The 22,712-nt window shown below is 46.0% G+C and overlaps 1 protein-coding gene across 1 annotated transcript in view; it reads right to left on the bottom strand.

Annotated features, from left to right (window-relative positions):
- Window positions 1-4,837: 4,837 nt before the first annotated feature.
- Window positions 4,838-22,712, bottom strand: part of fbxl17 (F-box and leucine-rich repeat protein 17) — a 173,992-nt gene continuing 156,117 nt past the window's right edge. Inside the window, exons 10-11 of the mRNA XM_084468336.1 lie at window positions 19,047-19,189; window positions 4,838-5,040 (exon numbers count right to left, since the gene is read on the bottom strand). Coding sequence (XP_084324462.1) covers window positions 4,903-5,040; window positions 19,047-19,189 — 281 coding nt within the window. The 3' untranslated portion in view covers window positions 4,838-4,902. The remainder of the gene's footprint in view (window positions 5,041-19,046; window positions 19,190-22,712) is intronic.

Raw genomic sequence — 22,712 nt, 5'->3', positions numbered from 1 at the left:
CAAGAACCGTCGACAGGCTCCTGACCCGTGCAGTACCGTTCTCATCAGCCCTTCTGTGAATCAACAAGCCAATAATGATTGGGATTTTCCTTTATCAGCCCCTTTGTCTCTGACAGAAAAGAATATGGGGCGAGCAGCATGAAGCATGAGCAGAATTCATAAGGAGAAGATAAGGAGGGAAGGGGGATGCAGAGGTTATCCTGGAGAGCCTGACTGGTGGGGGAAACCTACTGGGAGTCAGGAAATCCAGGCAGACGTCCTCTGTGGTTGCAACCAATCAACAGCTGAGAGGTGGACGCATCAACACTGTCCCTATTGGAGCCTCAGATCAGTCTGAGGGGACCCTGTTGAAGAGCGCGGCCCCCCTGAGAAGGTCAGTGTTATGGTGCTCAGGAGGAGCATGTATATCGGCAACACTGTACTCCCACAATTCAGCCACATGCTCATGCAGATGTGCACCAAATGTGTCCAATCCAAAGACGAGAGGCTTTGGAATAGTACAGTGTCTGGGCTCACAAAATAAATACAAGCCTTCACAAATAACTCAAGAGTTCAACGGAGTGGACAGCATCCAAAAAACTAAAACAACACCCATTCTGTTGTAGCTTGGGAACATTGTTGAAGTTACTCAATGTCAAGTACCCAAAAGGACTAAAAGGGCCGTCTGGAGAGAGGAAAGCAGCAGGTTATGTGCAAATGTTTTGTTGGCATACACTGCTGCATGTTGATGCTGAAGGCAGCATATCCTTCACCAGGTAACCCCAAACCCTGTGCTTCGGCTCCTATTGAGATTCCTCTGTATATCCATCAAATCACCGTTGCATCATTTGAATTGTTTTAATGATACAAATCTATTATTAGTTATTTAGTTATATTATTACAAATCTATTAATCTATTCAGTAGTGTTGCGACTCTAAAAGTGCTTAAAGATGCCTATTTAATGGCACTCGCTGGAGTGCTTCTGCATGACAGTATCTTGACAACGGGGTGTATTGCACTCTTGTTAGCTCATCGAAAACCAGGTTTCTTTGACATAACTTTGTACAAAAACAATGTCTTCCACGTCTCCTTTATCTGTAGGGGGATTGGCGGGTGCCATCCTTTACAGACACTGTCATAATATCAATGTTAGCAAATAGAATCTCAATTTAAAATTGGAATCCAAAAACAAAAGACGTATTCATTCAATTACCGACCATACAATGAGCTGGGCTCATTTGGGCGGGGGTGAGTGTGAAAGGATGTACCTTTGCAGATATGTTTGACAGAAAACACCTTGAACAAAGACATACACACATGATCACTTGAAAGGGGCAACATTGTGAAAAGAGTAGTAGCCACACTGAATGACAGCTCTGTAGCTCTTTGCTTTGAACTCTTAGCCATCGTTGTCGGCCAGCAAGTGGACACCGCCCAGCTCTGCTTCTGAAGAGTGCAGCTCCTGTGATGTAGACAATGTTTTGTCCTTTAAATCATAGAGTTTTACCTCAAAGAGAAGACCGGCGTTGTTTCCGGTGTCCAGAGTCGCTGAAGGAAAGGAGAGATAAAGATAAAAAGGCCCTCTTTTGTCACAACATCCACAAATGAGTTACCGTAGGGAGGTTGAAACACACAGTGCTTTTCAAATGGGCTTGCTGCTGTGTTCCCGAGAGACGCACCTTTTTTAGTTTTCACACCTTTTAGTTTGGATAACTTGGTCTGGTTTCTGTTAACACAGCGATATTTAAAAGAGGAGCAAAATGTGGAAACAAACACCACACTCGGCGAAAACAACTAAACCCTTCAGAAAAAGAACTATGGCAACCACATCGGATCACTCTCGTGGAGGTATCAAAGATGTTCTTGCACTAAAATAGCAATAAAACAATATGGCACAATGTGACAAAATACAATAGTATTAGTAGTTTTGCGTATTGTGTATATCTCTATAATATGAAAGATATAACGAATGGCAACTAAAATAGAAACGTTATCTCATCAATTGTGTGGAGGTAAGTTATGGAAAGTGTCTGGGTGTCATAATAATGTGCAATGCATGACCATCTCATTCAGTTTGAAGGCATATCATCCACACCACTCATTGAAAACAATGTGTTGATGCATGTTTGAGCCCTTGACTGATTAGCATACTTAGCTCTTTAGGCCAGCACAGGTTTGTTTTAGCCTAGCCAAACTGAGTTGTTTTGGTCCACAAACCTAACTAGAGAGGACTAGTTGTATGTTATCACTCTCTTTCTCACACCTAGTTGCACACAAACTAGGTGTGGAAGCTTGTTGAATCGACAAGATGAACAGTGGAATTGGTACTGATATAGCGCACGTATGCACACGCACACAGGCACACAGACACACACACAGACACACACACACGCACACACACACACACACACACACACACACGCACGCACACAAACAATGTCGGTTCGGTGAGAGAGAGCATGAAAGAAAGAGACTGTAAGTAGTAGTGTTTTAATTCATCTTTATGTAAATCCAGTCATTTACGGTTGCCTTAACAAATCAGGGATCAAGTGTATCAACATCAAGCGGAGAAGAAAGTGCAAGGGGGGGATTACAATAGAAGAGAAAGAAAGAGAAACTCTCTGCGAGGAAGGAGCTCCAAGTCCAGACGAGGGCAAAACAAACGCTTTGTTAATCGTCTGGATCGCGGCGTGTACCGTAAACGATTACCGTGCCGCCCCCAGTCTGAGCCAGCCCTTCAACCCATGCGTGTGGAGGCCTGGGCCGAAGAGGGTTCTCACATGGTAGAAAAATACAGTGGCTGTTTCTTTGCATAATGCTCTACTGAGTTGATGTTTTTTTGTTTTGTTTTTTTCCTATGGGACCGCTGTAAAATTGAGCAGCTCGTTCCTACCATTCCCCCGACGACGCTCAAGCCTCTTTGCCTTTTTGTTTTGTTTTTTTGTTGAGTTTTGTTTTTTGCACGATTTTATTTGTTTTACATCCTAAATCGCAAAGAAAGAAAAGCCCCTCGATGCGTTGCTACATAGCTAACGTTGCAGGTATATACTCTAATCCGATAGAAGGGCTAAATGAAATCCCACACAGCACTGCTTAATCAAAGCATAACGTCAGCATACAGGATCCTGGCACAATCCCGGACCACCGAGTACACCGTCACCCTAAATAGTAAACATCATTTGGACAGAGGAAAATAACAACAAACTATAAAGAAAAAAACAGATCAGAGGACATCTACTCCAAACCATTCACATTCCATGTTCTCTACTATATTCATTTTTTTGGATAAGTAAATAGACTATCAAAAAAGATACATTATAATGGTGCATTACTGTACTTTTACCACACTCCCTATCTTTGAGCGACACAAAATATTGTGGATGGATACAAGATAATAATACAAAAAAAAGCATGGATCTTTAAACCTCTCTGTTGTGGGGTAAATGATTGAATGACAAATACCATGCACTTAAGGCAACTTTTTTTTCCATCGTCATCAAAGTAATTTGGATTCATATTGTGGTAGACTGACCCTGGCTTTGTAAGTAAAGGCCACTTCTATTTCAAGCACTGTAGTGGTTTGATTCTAAAAACATTTCAAAGAAAGGGTTAATCAATCGGTGACACCAAAAACTCCTCGTTGCATCAGAGACCAGCGTTTCAGAGTCTCGGACGCACGAATGCTGATGTGAAAATTCAAACCCCCCCATGCAGAAAACAGGTCTGATGAACAAAGTGATGATCGCAATTAAAACACGTTCTCAAACATGGGGAGGGAACAAGGCTTGTACTCCGCCTGGGCAGTTGTTTAGACTCTTCTCGTTATTACGTCCAACCAAATCGTTGGTCTGAACCGTGCTGATGTGCTATAAATGAATGAGTCACCACGCTGTCTTCAACACAGAGCCTAGCAACTGAGTCCAGCGCAACTTAGCACAAATAAACCCACAGACTCTCATAACACTGCAATTAACACCCAACAAAGGCAGAAAACAGTTGGGAAAAACAAAACAATTAGTGCCGGGAGTGAGGTTCTGGGCACCAATGTTTCTGCTTTTAGTCTTTTGTTTTCCTCAGACATGTGTTTCAATCAAGTCTTTCAGTCCGTAGGATTTCCCCGCGGGAGCGCCGCACTCCATCTTCTGTAATTCTGCCATTGTGCGATTTGATTTAGCTTTATAAGAGTTTTGATATCAGCAACGGTGAGTTGGGTTGTAAGAATTGTTGTCCTGACCAAACCTATGAGCAACATGTATGTGCCAAAAACAACAAGAACAACAACAATGTTGTTTCTGAACACCACAGATGTAATGATGCCATTGTTTTGTCATTGGTCCGCTTCCCCAAGCACCCTCAACCCAAACCACACTTAGGGATCGGGCCGAGTGTTCAGTGGGACTAAGTCCTCAAATGTCCTCCACTGAGCATTGCTTACCAGGGGCTTAATATCATACACAGCCTTTAGCTGCTAATGCACTGACAGGGACCACAGTGCTGGAGCTTCACTACATGGATGAACCCTATAGTGGTGCTAAAACACCCCCAGCGTCCATCAACTTAAGATGCACACATGCACAGCCTATACACATTTGCATCGTACTCGAAATATACTTTGACAGAAGTAGAAGTTTAAAAAGAATAAAACAAACATTGAAAGGTCAACCATGGCTAAAATTAAACAAATATAAATGTAACAACCTATGAGGTTATGCACGTGTGTGTGTAAGTTTGAACACTAAATGAAAAACAAACATACATGATGTTTCTGGGTTGCATTATGAAGAGAACATGTATGAGGGTGTGTTTGGGTCCATTTTCATCTTAAATGTTTATGTGCACGAGTCTGTCAACTGTGTGTGTGTGTGTGTGTGTGTGTGTGTGTGTGTGTGTGTGTGTGTGTGTGTGTTTAGTTCTTCTGGCAGCTACAAGGCGTTGGATGTGTTGGGGCTCCATCCCATCTGATAGGCTCTCTCGAGCGTTCTCTTGCAGTCCTGCATCACTGTGCTGAACACAATGTGGGGGTACTGCACAACCAGCCTCTCCACAGTCTCCTCGTTCACCTGCAAGAAGAGAGAGAGAGAGAGAGAGAGAGAGAGATAGAGAGAGAGAGAGAGAGAGAGAGAGAGAGAGAGAGAGAGGGAAAGGGAAAGGGAGAGAGCGAGAGGGAGGGAAAGTGAGAGAAAGAAAGAGAGTGTGAGGGAGAGAGAGTGGAAGTGAGCGATAAGAGAGAGAGAGCAAGGGAGAGAGAGAGAGAGCATAAGGGAGATAGAGGTAGAGAGAGAATTCCATGTAGGTACAATGGGCTATGCAAATCAACCTTTTCAATTTGTTCGTCCATACAATTTTTCTTTTAAATCAATGTCATCACTGTAATGTTCACGTCGTCATACTTGCATGTGACTCCCCCTCCCACACGCACACACACACATACAGAAACACAAACCCACACCACAGTAAAGCAAAGACCAAGAAGCTCACGAGGCAACACTGTCATTAAATGGGCACTAAACAGGCGCTAAAAGGCTAAGAGTCCAGACTAACGCCCCGCACTGGTGACCAGACCCTCATCCTATTGCAATCGGCAGAGCGCTCCAGCATCCTGACAATGAGCCGAGACAGAGCACCCCCAGAGACCCAGCGGGGTTAACCACAATCCACCCAGAACTGTCTCCCCACCCAGCCCGTAGGCATGACACTTTCCAGGGGAAGTGATGTATAAACACTCACACATGCAGAACACACTCGCGCCGCGTTGCCAAAGCTCTGACAAAGTATTTCACGGTTTCCTCGTCCAAACATTTGGCTTTCACAGTGTTTTCCATGAAATATCTTTTGCTGAAAGGCGACAGCTTCCCCAGACCAGATTCCTGACGGATTTTGTAATCTTTGTCCATTGTCTCGGTCTTGTGCCGTTGTTTTCTTCTTGGGGGTCACGATAAGGATCTGCTGGAGGTTCTCAAAGCGATTGGGGTCGGCCCTGGATGGAGAGATGTGGAGATACAGTTGTGTGCGATGGAGGTGAAGGAGTGCCTCTGACCGGACAGTAGACCCCAGCTCTCGGGTGTCTCTCGTGAGAGCTCTAAGAAGCTGTCAGGGGCCGGGTTTTGGCTGTGCTGAGGCTTAATCACAGGCGGTCCTACGTCCCTTGTTCAGGATGGTCATGAGAGGGTTAGGAAGGGATAGGACGGCAAAACAAACACATTGTTCCTGTCGTAGTCACGATCAAAGTGGTAAATAAAGCAGAAACAAATCTAATCTAGCAATTTATTCCAACATGTTCAACACGACATGTCTCACTTGATGTGATCTACTCTTTTGTTTCTAATTGAAGCATAATTTATTCATGCCTGGTTGGCCTAGCATCAACTTCTTTGTGCCTTGCTATGTACCCTTAGATGTTGAACTACTGTTTGCTTTCAAAGGTAATCATGCTAAGCTAAACCGCTACAAACCTGGCATAATGACCGAGCGCAGATATATTGCAATGTGTACTTCAACAGGAACAGCATCATGAGCTCAGTGAACTGAGGCACCCAGAGCCATGCTTTCCCCTGCTATTATCGCAGTTGTGTAAAGTTTGTTATGACACAATGGTGAGACTCATTAGAAGATAAAACGACAAACCCTTGATTGCCTTCATAACATATTACGCTGAATCATGAAGAGAATGAACCACCCAACTCTGCCACTCGTTAATCAGCATAATTACAATTAAAAGAGATTTAAAGAATAGACCTGTCAGAGAGATGGGAGACCATTACCTTAATGAATGCTTATTTAGTGCTGCTCCACTTGTCACGCAAACCACGGCAGACACGAAATGGCTCCCCATCAGAATGCAGAATCATTTGCTAATTGTAGGTTGCGGAAAACACAGTTTGATAGGCAGTTTGAATACAAACTATTTTATTGGCCCATAGTGTTGATTTTGGTTGTACAATATGTGTGCAACAAGTCAAAGTCTGAGCGTTAATTAGACGTCTGGAAGCAACTCTTGCCCTCGAGCTGATTCAAAACGGTTAAATTGCTAACCTCTTCGATGCATTGGGCATTTTTTAACAAGCATCGGCATGGAAATCCTATCAAAAACAATACAGGGAAAAACAAGTTCATGACAGAAAAATCACTTGGCAGCCGTTGGTTAAATATTTGTCGCTCTCCATCCAAATCCAAAGGCCCTCGATAACGAGTTCCTGATCATGGCCGCCCTGGTGAGTGTGGTACGGCCCTGTTTCCCGGATGTGCTGCCCGTGCTCTGTGGCACCGCTAAGCAGAGGTGATGACACCACACCTGCACGGCATTTGGAGCCCAGACCCCATGTTTCGAGACGTTGTGTTTCAGCCCTGTAGATCTCTGGATATCGGCCAAGGAGAGCCTCCAAAAAAAATCTGCCATTCACTTTTTCAAACGAGAGAGACTGAAGCTTGAGCAAAGCAATGCTTCAACATGCATCGTGGGAAAAGTGACACGTTTGTAGTACGTACAGTACGGCCGTAGCAGGGATCGGAAAAGCGGAACTGATATGGTCTTGGGTGACTAGTTCCTGCCCTCAACAGCGCTGACGTGGTGAACAACTGTGCTATCCCGGACCAGCATTTTCTCTCGGAACACGGCTGCCAAGTTTATAGGAGAGCCGGTACGAGGGGGAGCAGATCGCTCTAATCTTCTGGAAGCATCTGGGAGCACAGCCACAGCGATCTGGAACCAAGCCTACACTTATGACATTTTCTCCCTTTTTAACTTCAAAGATGCTGCCCTGTAGATCTGAGAGCAGTGTAATGCTGACTGATGGGTAATGCGGTGTTGTCAGGTTTTACAAGTGGGTGAGAGAGAGAGAGCGGGATGGAGACAAAGCTTTCTGCATCCAAACCCGTTTGATATAGCTGAACATTTTTGATCGAGTGCTCCGCGGTCAAGGAGAGTGGCTGGGCCGGGAGATGTGTACACATGATGTGGGTATAGGAGTGCGTAACCATCAGAGGCACCGGATCTATGGGGGGCCAGGGGTGCACTGTCCCCCTTCCCCCCGTCCCCCCCCCGACACACACACTTTTTCCTCCTTCTCGCACATGTTTTTAATATGCATATCAACGTATGCATTCATCTCTTATTCCCACCCTCTCTCTTCCGTTATGATGTCATGCCAATACCACCATTCCGGAGTCATCACCGCTTCACCGTTTAGCCGAGCGAAGCACCAGAGACACCGTGGACGACAGGACGTCATACCCGGGTGCAATTTTCACATCTGAGCTTAGCATTTAACATTTATGTAAAGTATGTTGACCAGATGTAGGCAAAGAGGGACGGATGGAGTTTAAAATGTAGTTACTGCCATTTCCCAAACTATAGCCTTACTGCCTGCAGTTGAAGGCTGCTGTTTGTGAAGCCCACTGCTTTCCCCAAAAAAGAAACGTTTAAAAATGAAATTGCTTATTCCATTTATTCTTCTTCATATTCTCCTACGCTCTCTTTCAAATGCCTACCTTGATCAGTGTCCTGATGAATATAAATGCATACGGAATTCAGACAAAAGATTACCATCTCACGATGATTTACTTGTTGAGAAAATAGAGCCCATGGCGATTGAGGTGAATATTTGTATCAATTGACCACAACGAAACACCTTCATTTGCATACGATTCAAACCCTTGCACTTCACTTGCCAGGGTAGCTTTGACACAAAAACTAATCGTGTAGGGACATGCAGGCAGGACCCAATCTATTCTACACAGAGTAATTTACTAACAATCACATCCTCGCGCATTCCTTTAACAACAAATCCCGAATGTTTGCAAATAAATGTCTTGCCCTCGTTTATTTTCCTTAATGTGTGTGTGTGTGTGTGTGTGTGTGTGTGTGTGCGTGTGCGCGTGTGCGTGTGTTTTGATACGCAGAGCTTGGTTTCTGTATTGAGCGGAGGGGTGAGTGACTGTTGCCGCGGTGACCTCCCCCGCCGCCAGAGTGCCTCCCCTCAGCTCTTGTCTTTACAGTGCTGGTCTCTCTCTGAGACCCCACCCCCCCCCCCCCCCCCCCACACACACTCTTCTGATGCAGATGCACTCCATCACCTGGGTAGAATATACATTAAGCAGTGACGCAGGACCGCCTCCTCCTCCCCTCCCTCCTCCTCCTCCCTCCGCCTCTCTCCTCCCCCTGTAGGCAGCGCTCTGTAGCGCGTCGTTAACGTGACTGATGCCCGCTAAGTTTGTGTTCTGGGAGGGCGAGGGGAGACGAAAGAGCAGGAATCGTGAATTGATAATGAGATATGCAAACGCAGCCAGGATGCACTGGCGATTGATGTGCGCGGTGAGAGCAATCTCTAAGTGTCGCTGGTGTTCAAAGAGAAAAAGATATATAGCGCAACATATACGTACATAGATATATACTATACGTATAGATTTTTAAAGGAATACGGGCTATGCTGCTTAGCAATAATTCACTTAATAGATAAAAGGTATACCTAAAAAGGTTTTACTCAGAGGAAAATGTTTCTGCTATTATTCTTTTTCTTGTCTTTCGTTGGCCCCATTCCCTTTCCAAGTTTGTCACAGTTTTCTTCCCCCCAGCCCTTAGTCTCTCTTTGTCCATGTGGCAGCCATTTCTAAAGCCGGGCCCATAAAGAGAGACAAACATCCTGGGGCCCTTCAGGGCCCATGTCCACTCCCATGCACAGAGTCCATCAGTCAGCCAGTAAATACATTTGGGCTAAATGTTTAAAAAGGCCATTTAGCCAGAAGAAGAATGCAGTGTATCAGATCTCAGGCGTCTTAAACAGGACCGGATTTAAACGGGACGAGATTTATAGCGTTCGCTAAACCGGTCAAAGTAAAAGCCGAGGCTGTAAAGTTTTGCAAGGACAGGGGGGTGGTGGTGGCTGGTTCTAAGGGAACTGATAAAAATGGGGAAAAGGTTAAGGAAGGGCTAGAATGAAGTAGCTGGAGCAGAGAAAGGAGCAGGGAGGGATTACATTAATTCTGACTTTTCTTGTATGTGTGTGTGTGGAACAGTTGGTATATGAGGATTTAGAGGGATGCGTTTGCTCATTGGTTGAGAAAGAAGCCTTTCAGAGTTGTTAAGAGCAAGGCAAGAGTGAGGCAACAGTCTGGGGGATGGCATTGTGAACATACCTTTAAAAAAAAACGAAAAACAGAGGTCAGGCCCTGCTGGTCCTACTCACACACCCGCATCCCTGCACAATATCAGACCACTCAAACAGAGGGTGGGATACACACCAGCACACACACACACACACACACACACACACACACACTTCAAAAAGCTCACAGAGAGAGATTCCAAGGCCCTGTTGTAAACCTTCTACCCGCCGTGCGTGACAAAGGTAGCTGAGTGTAGGAGTTTTGGCCCACCCTCACACTGCTTAATCTCAAGAGAAGAAAAAGAAACGGTGTCGGAACATTCCGGCACCACCGGTGACAGGCACCCAGTCCTCGCCACGCAAGAATAAAGGTGATCCACCTTTTAATAGGCGGTGGATGTAAAGTCCTTGCTGCGTTCGGTACTATTCAACCAGCCTGAATGGGAGTCTCTAGAAAGGGTTCACAATAATACCGTACAGTACAGCATGTCAATTTATAGTACGGCATTCCATATATCATCGCATTAGTATACAGTATATGGCATATAAATATATATATATAAAAATGCTAATAATAACGTTCTCAATGAATGAATGATTGAAAAAAAGCCCGCTATAGGAGACGGTGAGCAGGAGATACACAGGAGAGATATAAACAAACAAGAGACAATGACCGACAGAGAGAGACATTCAATACTGTTGTACACCCCTGATACTAACTGCTCCGATAAAGTATTAGGAGTTCAATCAAAACGGTTGACAATATTAGGTATCGTATTGTCAGCGATTTGTAAGGCAAGATCATATCTTCATCTCTCACACACACCGGTACACACACACACTTCTCTCTCTCTCAGGCCAATTTTCTGATTCTCCCTCCCTCTCCCTTTCTCTCATAGGAACAGATTCAACAGCGGCTTACTGGGGTCAGACATTGGCAGAGAATGCCATGAGAAATACATTTCTACAAGTACGCACACACGGTTTAATTTAGCTCTTTTTACACAGCGCTTTCCCTCCACTTGGCTCCTGGATAAATAAAGCCCAAGGACACCCCATCCAATTCAACACATCAAACCATATCTGAGTTGAGACACATTTCATAGTCTGAGTGTTGTTCTTGTACAGGCCCGAAGAGATTGTGTAAATCAATGAACCTCTTCCAAAGGCAGAAGGAGTGATCCTTTTTTTACCGTTAGAAAGGAAAATATTAGTTTGGAACAATTTAACAGTCGCCAGGAGAGACCTTATGGGAAATTATACACTATTTAATTATTATATTTGAAACAGGTGTGAATAATCTGTCCCTTAACATTAATAGAAAATGTACTGAGGGTTAGAAAACGGGTCATGGATTATATACATTTTTTTATCGTTTCATCGCTCGCCTCGTTCACTTGAAGGTCCGTTTCCCTTCGACCAATCCGAGCCGTCCGTGGGTTAAAACTCGGCAGCTAACCAAATTGTCGTCCAACTCCCCTGTTTGTGTTCGACCGTTTAGTACAGGCATCGCCTGGAGGCAGAGGAAATGGGCTACATTCTATTAGCATTAAAACGCATCAGACAGACCGCACGCCTGGAGGCTTGCAACCAGTTGTGGCCACCTGCTGTATATCACCATGTTTGTCAGAAAAATAAACACACACACACACACACACACACACTGTTCACCAGAAGTTAAATATTCGGTTTATGGGCAACCACATCTGTCATGATTCCACCATGATGTGTTCTGCCATGCAGAGGACTGGGATTGGGAAGAGGAAGAGGAGGAGGGGCATACAAGGAAGGAAGAGCGCAGCAACAACAAGGAAACGGAGGAGATCTTTATAAGACTAATTTAATTGCCGGAATACCTGAACCCTGGATGCACACGACCTTGGATGACCTTCGCAAGAGAGACACAGGAATAGAGGGACACAGGAATAGAGGGACCCAGGGTCAAAAAAACAGAGAGAGAGAGAGAGAGACAGATTGTGAGTGAGGGGGGAGAAATGAAACATAAAAGAATGTGCGAGCTTGGGATTTTTTTATGGTTGTGTGTGTGTGTGTGTGTGTGTGTGTTTGGTATTGGTTTTGCTGAAGGTCTTAGTCCCCCCCCCCCCCCCCCCAAAACCCCCTTCACTGTTGGCCTTTCGAAAAAACAAGATGAAGGGATCATCATCGGGAGAGGCGTCTCGGACACAATCACACCGATCGATACCGCTCCTCAGCCGCGATGACTCCAGATTACATTGAAGATCACCGACGGCCAACGACTCCTTCAAACCGCTCGCTCCCTCTTGTGAAGACACCCGGGGGCCCAACCCTGAGGAGGAGGCAGAACCCAAACAGAGAGGGCTGAACCCTACCGGTTCCTGCGTTGTGGCAGCGCCCGCTTGATAATTAAATCCTAATTCCCGCCACCCTCCCCTCTCTTTTTTCCAGTTGATAGCCCACATTAAACAGCTTTTCGGCCCCCGCCGAACAAAAAAAAAAGTCTCATTTCCTAAATAACCACAATAAAGGCTTCCCAGCGCCGCGCACTAGTCTATCCTCCCACCGCCGATATAAACCTCGCGGCCCTAAACAATTAAGAGCCTTGTTTATGTCCGCAGATTGCTGCGCCGCGCCCGTCCGCGCGTCCTCCCCGGCAGCCCGAACGCGCCGGCGGCGCGGCGCCCGTATTGATCGGGAGAGCGTTCCCTTTAACAACGTCTGTCTGGCCGCATCGGCAGCGCGTGTGCGGCGGGCGGGCGGGCGTTTGTTCCCCGCTGACTGAATGCCACACGCCAACGGGAAAGCACGTTTTAAACCAAAAAAAAATGAAAACAAACAAACATGCTTGCATAGGGACACTCAGGGGACAGCCGCGGGGGAAAAGCCGACACGCTCATTCCGGGTGTTGTGTGTACATCTTGTTTACGTCGTTTTTTTAACTTTCTGGCCTCTAATTATTTATCTTGGTTATTCCCCCGCCCATTTGTCTGAGTGTTTTCCGATGGCTATGCCTATTCTTCACCACTTCTAAAGACAAACATTAATCAACAGCTGTCTCTCAAATACCAAGAGGCCTAAGTGCCCTCAGAGTCCAGCTTTGTGCCGATGCGGCGGGTGCTGGCTTCTGTGACCTTCAACATCTGCATCGGGCCTCTTTGCTTTCAGTGCAGGCTACGAGTCGGCGAGGAGGAGCGGACGAGGAACGCAGAAAGGGGGATTGCTTAAAAGGGCAAATCAAGCGATGAAGTGCACCAAACAATGCACACCTTTGGAGAAACGAGGTAGAAAGGAAGCAGAGATTATTGGATTCTTTTGGATGAGATCCTGTGTTTTATTTTAGTCAACTTGTTTGTGCCACGGCAATGTAAATGTGCGTTTTCCATGACGACAATCTTAGAGAGAGAGAGAGAGACAGACAGAGAATGAGAGAGAGGTTTGGCATTGGGAGAAATGCTCTAATGAATCCATTTCACTGAATAAACCCTGGCAGGGCGGAAGCATGGAACTATTAAATGACAGACCTGCAGAGCAGAATAGTGGTCACACAATGGAAAACAAGACAAGGAATAAAGGAGCAACTAAAAGCTCAGGACACAAACCATTTTTGCTACCGAGGGTTGCTCCTGCATCATTCAGTTGGGATAGCTTTAAAAGGTGTGTGTGTGTGTGTAATCTCTAAATATGACGTGAACTTTGAAAGTTTTTGTATGCCCAATCCATACAAATGTGTGAATCTGTCCTGACATGGGTGTCATTTGTGTGTGTGCGTTTTGAAGATATGCAGAACTTTTCTTTCGTCTCTTCCTTGCTTCAGTAAAGGGTTAGACTTTATAACATTTTACTATGAACCCATTGAAAAGCCATGCAATTCATACTTTTTTTTTTCCATGTATGTAACTTCCGCAGTGTTAAATGACAAAAAATTGGGGTGCAATCAGGGGAAACATGTTGAAGATGGTGGTTTGATGTGAAAGCACTTCAATAAAAGTGTTAAAAAAAGCCATGAAATTCCATCTCACTCACACACACACACACACACACACACACACACACACACACACACACCCCCCCCCCCCCCCCCCCCCCTCCAAAGACCGGGCTCGTTCTCCTTGACTCTCAGCTCACCGCTTTAAAAGGCAGACAGAGTCAGCGGGCGAGAGACGACCAAATTAATTGATGATTTTTTTTTTTTGGGGGGGGGGGGTCCTGTCAGCCTGGATCAATAGCCTCCTCTCGCTCTCTCGTCGGAACAGGGGCTTTTAGGCCTTGATCGCAGGAGTATATAGACTTTTTCTACACACTGAGACAAACAGTGCACACTATTAACCCTGGGAGGGGGCTGGAGGGGAGGGTCTGAAAGCAGGCATTCCACACACACATTCCACAATAAAAGAAAGGAGGCGCAATTTAGGCCAACACTTGGTGGGCATCGCAGGAGCAAGGTAGCGTGCTGACGATTGACATTGAAAATCTCACACAACTGGAAACGTCAGAAGAGTGAAAAGCCACCTTTTTCTAGTTTCATACAACCACCGTTGGCAGGTGACATACACACACACACACAGTATTTAGTCTTCCAGGCAGTAAAATCTATACAGTAGGGAAGCAAGTTTATATAAACTGTGACTGGACAAAAAGGAAAAACTAAAAAAAATAAATCGTTCACACCGCTCCGTACTGGAAGCGGCAGCTGGATCCAGTTAGCAGTCGCCTTCAAACCCACCCTACACCTTCTCCACTTCCTCCTAGTAAACGTTCCAATCCTCCTTTTTGTGTCTATGACAAGTGAAAAGAAAGAAAGAGAGAGAGAAAGAAAGAAAGAAAGAAAGAAAGAAAGAAAGAAAGAAAGAAAGAAAGAAAGAAAGAAAGAAAGAAAGAAAGAAAGAAAGAAAGAAAGAAAGAAAGAGAGAGAGAGAGAGAGAGAGAGAGAGAGAGAGAGAGGGGCTGTCCTCCCGGTTGTGTTGCGTCAAGGTTATCAGTGGGCTGTGTGTTTGTCTAGCAGAGTGACAGCGTCCACTCTGAAACATGACTCCACGTCAGCTAGCACAGGAGGTAGGGAACTGTCTGGGGGATAGGGAGGGGGAGGGAGGGAGGGAGAAGGAGGGAGGGTGGGAGGGAGGGGGAGAAGGAGAGAGGGAGGGAGGGAGGGGGAGAAGGAGAGAGGGAGGAACGGGTATAGGGAGGGGGGCGGAGAGTGACAGAGAGATCATCTGGAAGGTGGCGGGAAACAGACAAAGACAGCCTTTCAGATGATCTGGTGATAAGGAGGCTGAAAAAGTTATGATGTCTATTCTTCCATTCATGCTAAATCGATATCTCTGAATTTCTTCTCAGAGTACTTGTTCTGTATGTTGGAATCGGCATCCACAGACATCTCTCCTCATGCTCCAGGATATAAAATGGATTTGAAAAGTGCATTTATTATTTCCATAATGAATAACATAATTGATTGCATTTATATAGTGCTTTTTCTAGGTACGCAAAGTGCTTTACATGAGTGTAAGTGTGTGTGTGTGTGTGTGTGTGTGTGTGTGTGTGTGTGTGTGTGTGTGTGTTGCTGGAGATATGAGGTTGAGGGGCTCGGAGAAGGAGGGAGGGAGAGAGAGAGAGACAGAGAGGGAGAGGAAGAGAGAGAATGCCATGATGTTAATGGGGGGCGGGGGGGGGGGGGGGGTACACTTCATCCACCACCAGTAGCATATAACATGAACTGTTATTAAATCCCAAGATGAAATTCGACTGTTAGCAAGCCTAGGTGGCAGCAGCAGATAAACACAAGACGTCATTAGTCTGATGGGTTGCATCCAGCACAAAGTATGCAAAAACAACTTGTGTAACTACTAACACAACACGCTTGCGTAGTTCCTCGGTAACGGGCCCTGAGATGCCCCCAGCATCACAAGCATCGATCCAGAAAAAGCAGCTTTATATCTCAGAGTTTGCCGTCAGCACACTCTCTTCCCCTGAAGGCCTGCGATGTTTTGTTGCTTTAAATGTCAAATCAAATGCATTCGATGCACCTAATGTCTTTTAATTATGATTCACCAAAAGAAAATAACGATTCACCTTCACAGCAACACTAGACGAGACGTTTTCAACCACAACATGAAGTAATGATACACAGCGACGGGAAAGCACAGAAATCAGATAAGTAAAGAGGCAGTGCAAATCTAATACACAGCCTCTATAATAAAAGCAAAACACTCAGTTCAGTATTAGAGTTAGATTTGATTTAGAATTAGATTAAGGGCATGAAGAGCTTGATAGATGGATGGATGGACGATTCTACGGCTGAACAGATGAATATATGGGGGCAATTAATTGGTTGAAGCCCACTAGAGGAAGTGAGATAGAACAGATAAAAACAAAGAGAAAACAAGAGATAGGCGGGCAGATCAGTGGAGGGAAATGGTCTATATAAAAGTGAGGAAGAGGAGGAGAACTAAATCAAAAGTTACACGTGTTGTTGTTTCTCGTATTGAGGCAAATGTGGAATCGCACGCATGATAGAAAAGACCAAAAAAAAGGCAGCTTTCTTCTCACCCCCCCCCCCACCCCAAATTTTGAGTGTTTCAATTTGCACGAGAGGGAAGTGAAAGTTGAGCTCCATTGTGGCGAGAGCTCTATAACGAGAGAATGCTTCCTAACAGCAAATGGGATCAGGAGCCCGCTGTGTTTTCCCTGGGGTGTTATCCAATAATGGCAAGCATTTTAACCATGATTGAATTTTCTACAGTTTCAGATCGCACTGCTCTGATGTGCAAATCAAGCAATTTCTAATATTGCGATGGGGCACAAATGTTAAATGGCACATCCGTAAAGTAAAATAAAATGAGAAGCCGAAAGCACTGAATGCCCTGCCCCCAGCATAAATACACCTGAACGTGGGGCTTTTATTGTTGCAGATCAGATCAAATCAATATGAAGTGGAATGAATGAGCTGGGGGGGCAGATATAATTGCGGCACGCTCAGTTAAAGGTGTAACCACCTAGGAGTAATTGAAGGAAACTAAAGCAATATACTGAGCCAGCAGACCATTGTTTTAAAGGACAAGGCCTTTAATAACTTCTGAGACGAGGAAAAGACGCACAATTTTTTCTCCCTCTTGCCATAAATGTCTGTCAATTAAATGTCTGTCAGATTGGTACCTTTGTAGGCGTAGAGGTCCATTGTGGTCCAAAAGCTAATTAAATCAACTCAAGCAGCCATTTGAAATTTGCTTATTGTATGAGAACAAAATATTAATAATGTATATAATACACAAGCATGCACCAACACACACACACACACACACACACACACACACACACACACACACACGGTAATTTGATTTGTGTGATTTGTGAATTCGTAATTGATCTGACTTTGAAAAGTGTCAAGCTCTCTTGCTCAACCTTCTTCTTCATGGCTCTTATCACTACTGCTGAGCAGCACTCAAACTCCCCACAGGAGTAAATGACTTGTCTCCATCTCCATTGTTTCCATCACACACTAGATGGATTGAAGGATTCAAAGTAAGACTCAAATCATTCCCCAAACATGTTCTTTTCCAAAGCAGAAGGGCGACTGAATGAATATGAAATTGAATAAGTGACGTTGTTACTCGGTTTGCCTCTCCGTTTAATACGATAGATGTGCACTCATGTCTTCTATGCTATTTTGCATAGAACATGAAATCACTGAAACACTGCATATACGGTCACAGACCCGACCTAAAGCGTTTTAATATTATGGAGACTAAAAAACTAAAGGATACCGTGAGCACTATACTCTTGTATAACAATGACATCATAGTGCACATATAAATCATCACCATAAAAATAAAATGCATGAGGTCGCAACTATAGCTGAGATATACTGGCCGGCCCAATCCAATAAGCCAGAGCTGTAAAAAAAGACCCACGCTACCGACACAGTCAAACACACGGAGATGCACAGAAACACACTTATACACCATACACACACACACAGACACACTCACCAAAACAACAACAAACACTAAACCACACACAAACACACACACTTTTCAGCCCACAATTAAAACCCCCCCGGGGTGTGAGAACCACTCAAGCTTACAGTGCACATGTCCCAATGCAAACCGCCAGCGGTGGGATCCTGACCTAGGAGGTGACACCCAACAGGTGCTCCTCTCACACAGCAGGTAGGTGGTTCAGGTGTGTGGCCAGCTGTTAGCTTCACCTGGCTCCCCTCCCCTCCCCTCCCTCCCTCCCTCCCTCCCCTCCACTCATGTCGTCCAGACTGCCGAAGACGTCGGTAATTGAATACACAGGCACATGGTAGGCGGAGGAGCATCCCTGCAGCAATAGCAGATCCTGGCTACGGAGTTGTTACCATGGTAATTAAAAGCAGTGTGTTTATTTTTCTGAACTTTTAGTTTTTGGAGTGAAGGGGGGGGGGGGGGGGGGGTCTCGGTGGGGACAAGACGATAGGTTAGTGTTTTTTTGTATGTTTGTGTATGTTATGTGTGGGAGTAAGCCTGCATCTCTGTGCAATCTATTTGTCTGGTGGTAAATATTACTCAGGTATAATTTGTGTGTTCAGACAAACTTCCCATTAACAAGGTACTGTGCATTCCCTCCACTTCAGTTCCAAATTAACGTCTGAACCCATACGCTCAGCGCCCGCCACAAAGCGTACAGAATGAATAGAGCAATCATCCAACCATTATCTCTGCATTTTATCTCCTCTTCTTTTACCATCAAGCAGCACAGCAACAAAAGCCTATCTCCACCTCTACAAAACACTCAGACTTGACATTCAAATCCTCCTTCGCCATAAACCATTTTCACTCTCAGAGAGCAAAGAACAGTGGTGCTTTTGAAACCGTCTGTACACGTTTATTTAGTCGTTTGTTTTTATCAGTGTCGTAGTGTATGGGAACATGGGTGACGTGAGGCAGGGGGGTGGGGGTGGTGACTGGTGAATCTGAAGCCCCGCCCCAGTGCCCACGCCAAGCCTCCCGTACCTTGTCACATCTCATGAGGCCCAGGTAGCGCAGGGACTTGCTGCTCTGGGCGATCTGCGTGGCGCCCTGGTCCGTGATGTCCTTGCACCAGCCGGCGTCCACCGTCTCGATGGTGCTGCTGTACTGGCCGATCGCGATCAGTGCTGATGGGGGGAGGGCGCAAGAGACACGCACGCGCACGCGCACACACACACACACACACACACACACACACACACACACACACACACACACACACACACACACACACACACACAAGGGGCAATAAAGAAAGAGGTTAGGGCCGGGGTAAAGGGGTTCATCTGACAGCAGCCAATTTTATTTATGAAAATGTAGATGCCACTGTCGCTTTCCCCTGCAGAGATATACAGCAGATAATATAAATATATAAATGCAACAGGAGTTGACCCAAAGCGCTTTACATGGCAAAATAGAGAAGAGCAAGTAAAATACAGCAAACAAAATAAAAGTAGTAAGAATTCAAACAGAGATATAAAGAATAGCAGCAATGGGGAAAGGAGGGGGGTGTTAAGGGTTATTAAAAGCAAGAGAGAAAAGGTAGGTTTTTAAATTAGACTTGAAAATGCCAAGGGTGGTAGAGGACTTAACATGGGGTGGAAGGGGATTCCATAAATTAGGGCCAGCAACAGAGAATGCCCGGTCGCCGTTTGTTTTGAGACGTGTACGGGGGACAGATAAGAGCTGTTTCGAAGACGACCGGGTCGACCTGGTGGTGGAGTGTGGGGAAAGCATTTCTGCAATATGGGGGGGCTAAACTATTTAGAGCTATAAAAACAAAAAGTAAAGTCTTCAAATAAATTCTGAATTGAACCGGAAGCCAGTGCAGCTGAAAAGAGCTCGTAGGTCCCCCCCCCTCATGCAACCAAAACAGTCCTGACTGGTCGAGGCGTGGCCTCCAGAGGAGCTCTGCAGGTGTGCCGCTCACCTTCCCACCGGAGGCGCTCTGCCCGGTCTGCGGCTAGGCAGCTAGCCCACACGCAGCAAGCCGCGCCACACCACGTGTGCGCCACACCACGTGTCCCCCACACCTGTCCATCATAGCCAGCCGTTGCGTTTCTCAGCAATCTTCGTGTGACTCGGGAGCTCTTTTTTGCGGGATCCGCACCATGACCACCCTGTCCTGTTTGTTCTACCGCTGGTGCCCACATCCGGATGCCGGGAACATCCTAACCGCGCAAGACCTGCAGTTCCGAAGATGCTGCGACCCGGTCGTCTACCCATCGCAATTTGGCACCAGCTCCTTCCGCCTGCCCGCTATTCCTGCTTCCAACGCATCAACTCTGACTGACTGTTTACTTGCTGCCTTATACCGTTATACTCCACCCCTTGACAGGTGCCACTGTAACAAGATGATCAATGTTATTCACCTCACCTGTCAGTGATTTTAAATTTGTGGCTGACGGGTGTGTGTGTATATATATATATATATATATATGATAATATATACCAAAACAGCACCAGAGCAGATAACAGCAGCAGGGCACCGTCATCTGGTGCTGCTGCCGTCGAACACAATTTCATTGTTTACACACACAGAAGATCTGGAACAGGACTGCAAATACGAACGCAGCTAAGCTAGCGAGGACCACACACAGACACACGCACACACACGCTCGGACACACACACACACACACACACACAGCTACAGGGGAAAACACGCAGATGCACACATACCCACCCACATACACATAAAAGCTACAGGGGAAACACACACACTTACAAACACACACCGGCACACCTAGACACTGACACACAGACGCACACACACACACACACACACTTATGCACATGCACACACAGACACATTTACACACACACAGGAACCCTGACTTGTTTAAAAGTGCTGCAGGACTAATCCATTAGAGCACTGGCATGTGTCACAGCCCTGCCAAGGTAAGAGTAGGGTGCCAGGGGAAAGGGAGGATTCATGCCAGTGTTTCCATAATTTTTGCATGGGGTGTGTGTGTGTGTGTGTGAGATGCCAGGGTAAAGGACATTATGCCAGAATAAATAATTTCCACTGATACAACTGCCTGCCACTATCTGAGGGTACAAAGCCCTATGGGCCTCCAAATAACATATTTACACACACACACACACACACGCGCACACGTACAGGGGCACACACACACACACACACACACACTCTTGTTATTATGGTTGTACATACGGCAACCAAATCAATTTCTGGGCTAGAAACAGACATGTGTGTCTATGGAATAGACACACACACACACACACACACAGACACACACATGGACACACACACAAAGACAGTGCTCCTTATCAATCTCCGAGCCGTCGATCGGTGGGCAGATTGAGAGGACGTGCGCCCCGCTGATCGATTAGTAGCCCTGGTTCCCGTGATTGATCGAGATGCTACGGTCTTAGCTCTTTGCTCTCCCGCATCAACGTAGCTAATAAGGGCGGGAAGACCAATCAGAGGAGGACAAGGTGGAGGAGGAGGAGTGAGGGCCAGGAGGAGGATGAAAGAAGACGGGGGAGCGAGAGCAGGAATGAAAGAGAGAGCGGGAATGAAAGAGAGAGAGAGAGAGAGAGAGAGAGAGAGAAAGAGAAAGAGAGAGAGTTAGAGACCCCTTTGACGACACCTTCACATGCTTGCTAAGAGCTGGTGTTGTTTGCCTCCCCATGCAGAAATCCATTCCCTCTTTAAACCCTGATAAACAAGCTAGGGGATAGCAGCCGTGTGCTCCGATATGCCAAAGGCCCTCCTGCATCCTCACAAACTACAGTACTTCTGAAATGAGGGAACTTTTTTTTTGCGTTTGTGCATTGTGTGTGTTTATTTCACGTGACTCCACCTCACTGAGGTTCATGTATAGGTAAATCATTCAACTCCAATACTGATACGCCCATAACCCCCCTACCAGAAGAATGAATAGGATCAACATTTGTAGTTTTCTTTCTTTCCATGTAATCACATCCTAAATGTTAAGAATAAAGTCAAAATTGGACATAAGCCTACAGGAAATGTTTTTTTTCACGGTAAACCGAATTAGGACACCCCCCCCCCCCCCTCCCCCGTCTGATTTTACCCCAAGGAGACGGGAAATTAATCATTTTATGCAGTTTAAATCAACTGCTTGCCTTTCCATGTGTACCCCTTCCAGAGGGGTCCATGTTAAGTACAGTGTACACAAACACACGTGTACACACACACACACACACACACACACACACAGGGCTAATCTCCATGTACAGTGCTGCAACATACATATGTAATAGATAGCTTCAGGCAATTGGAGAGCTGCACATGTGGTTCCATTTGGGCCCCAGTGTGCTCATGGATGCCACGCATAATAGCATATTAGAGCTAAACAGGCAGCGGTGGGGCTTTGAAGACGCACCACGCTCCATAGGAGGACGACACCGTGGGGACAAGGGTGCCCTGAGCCAGATGGGAGAGAGAGAGAGAGGGGAGGAGAGAGAGGGGGAGAGGGAAAGAGAGGATGGGGAGGAGAGAGAGACAGAGAGGGGGGGGAGGGGGGGAGAGAGAGGGGAGGAGAGAGAGGGGGAAGAGAGGATGGGGAGGAGAAAGAGACAGGGGGGGGGGAGAGAGTGGGGAGGAGAGAGAGGGGGAGGGGGGGGAGAGAGGGGGGGAGAGGGGGGGGAGAGAGAGGGGA

This window comes from Micromesistius poutassou (assembly GCF_964030765.1).
Source record: "Micromesistius poutassou genome assembly, chromosome: 5".
NCBI lineage: Eukaryota > Metazoa > Chordata > Actinopteri > Gadiformes > Gadidae > Micromesistius > Micromesistius poutassou.
The sequence above is the reverse complement of the archived record's forward strand: the minus strand, read 5'-3'. Positions and strand labels throughout refer to the sequence as shown.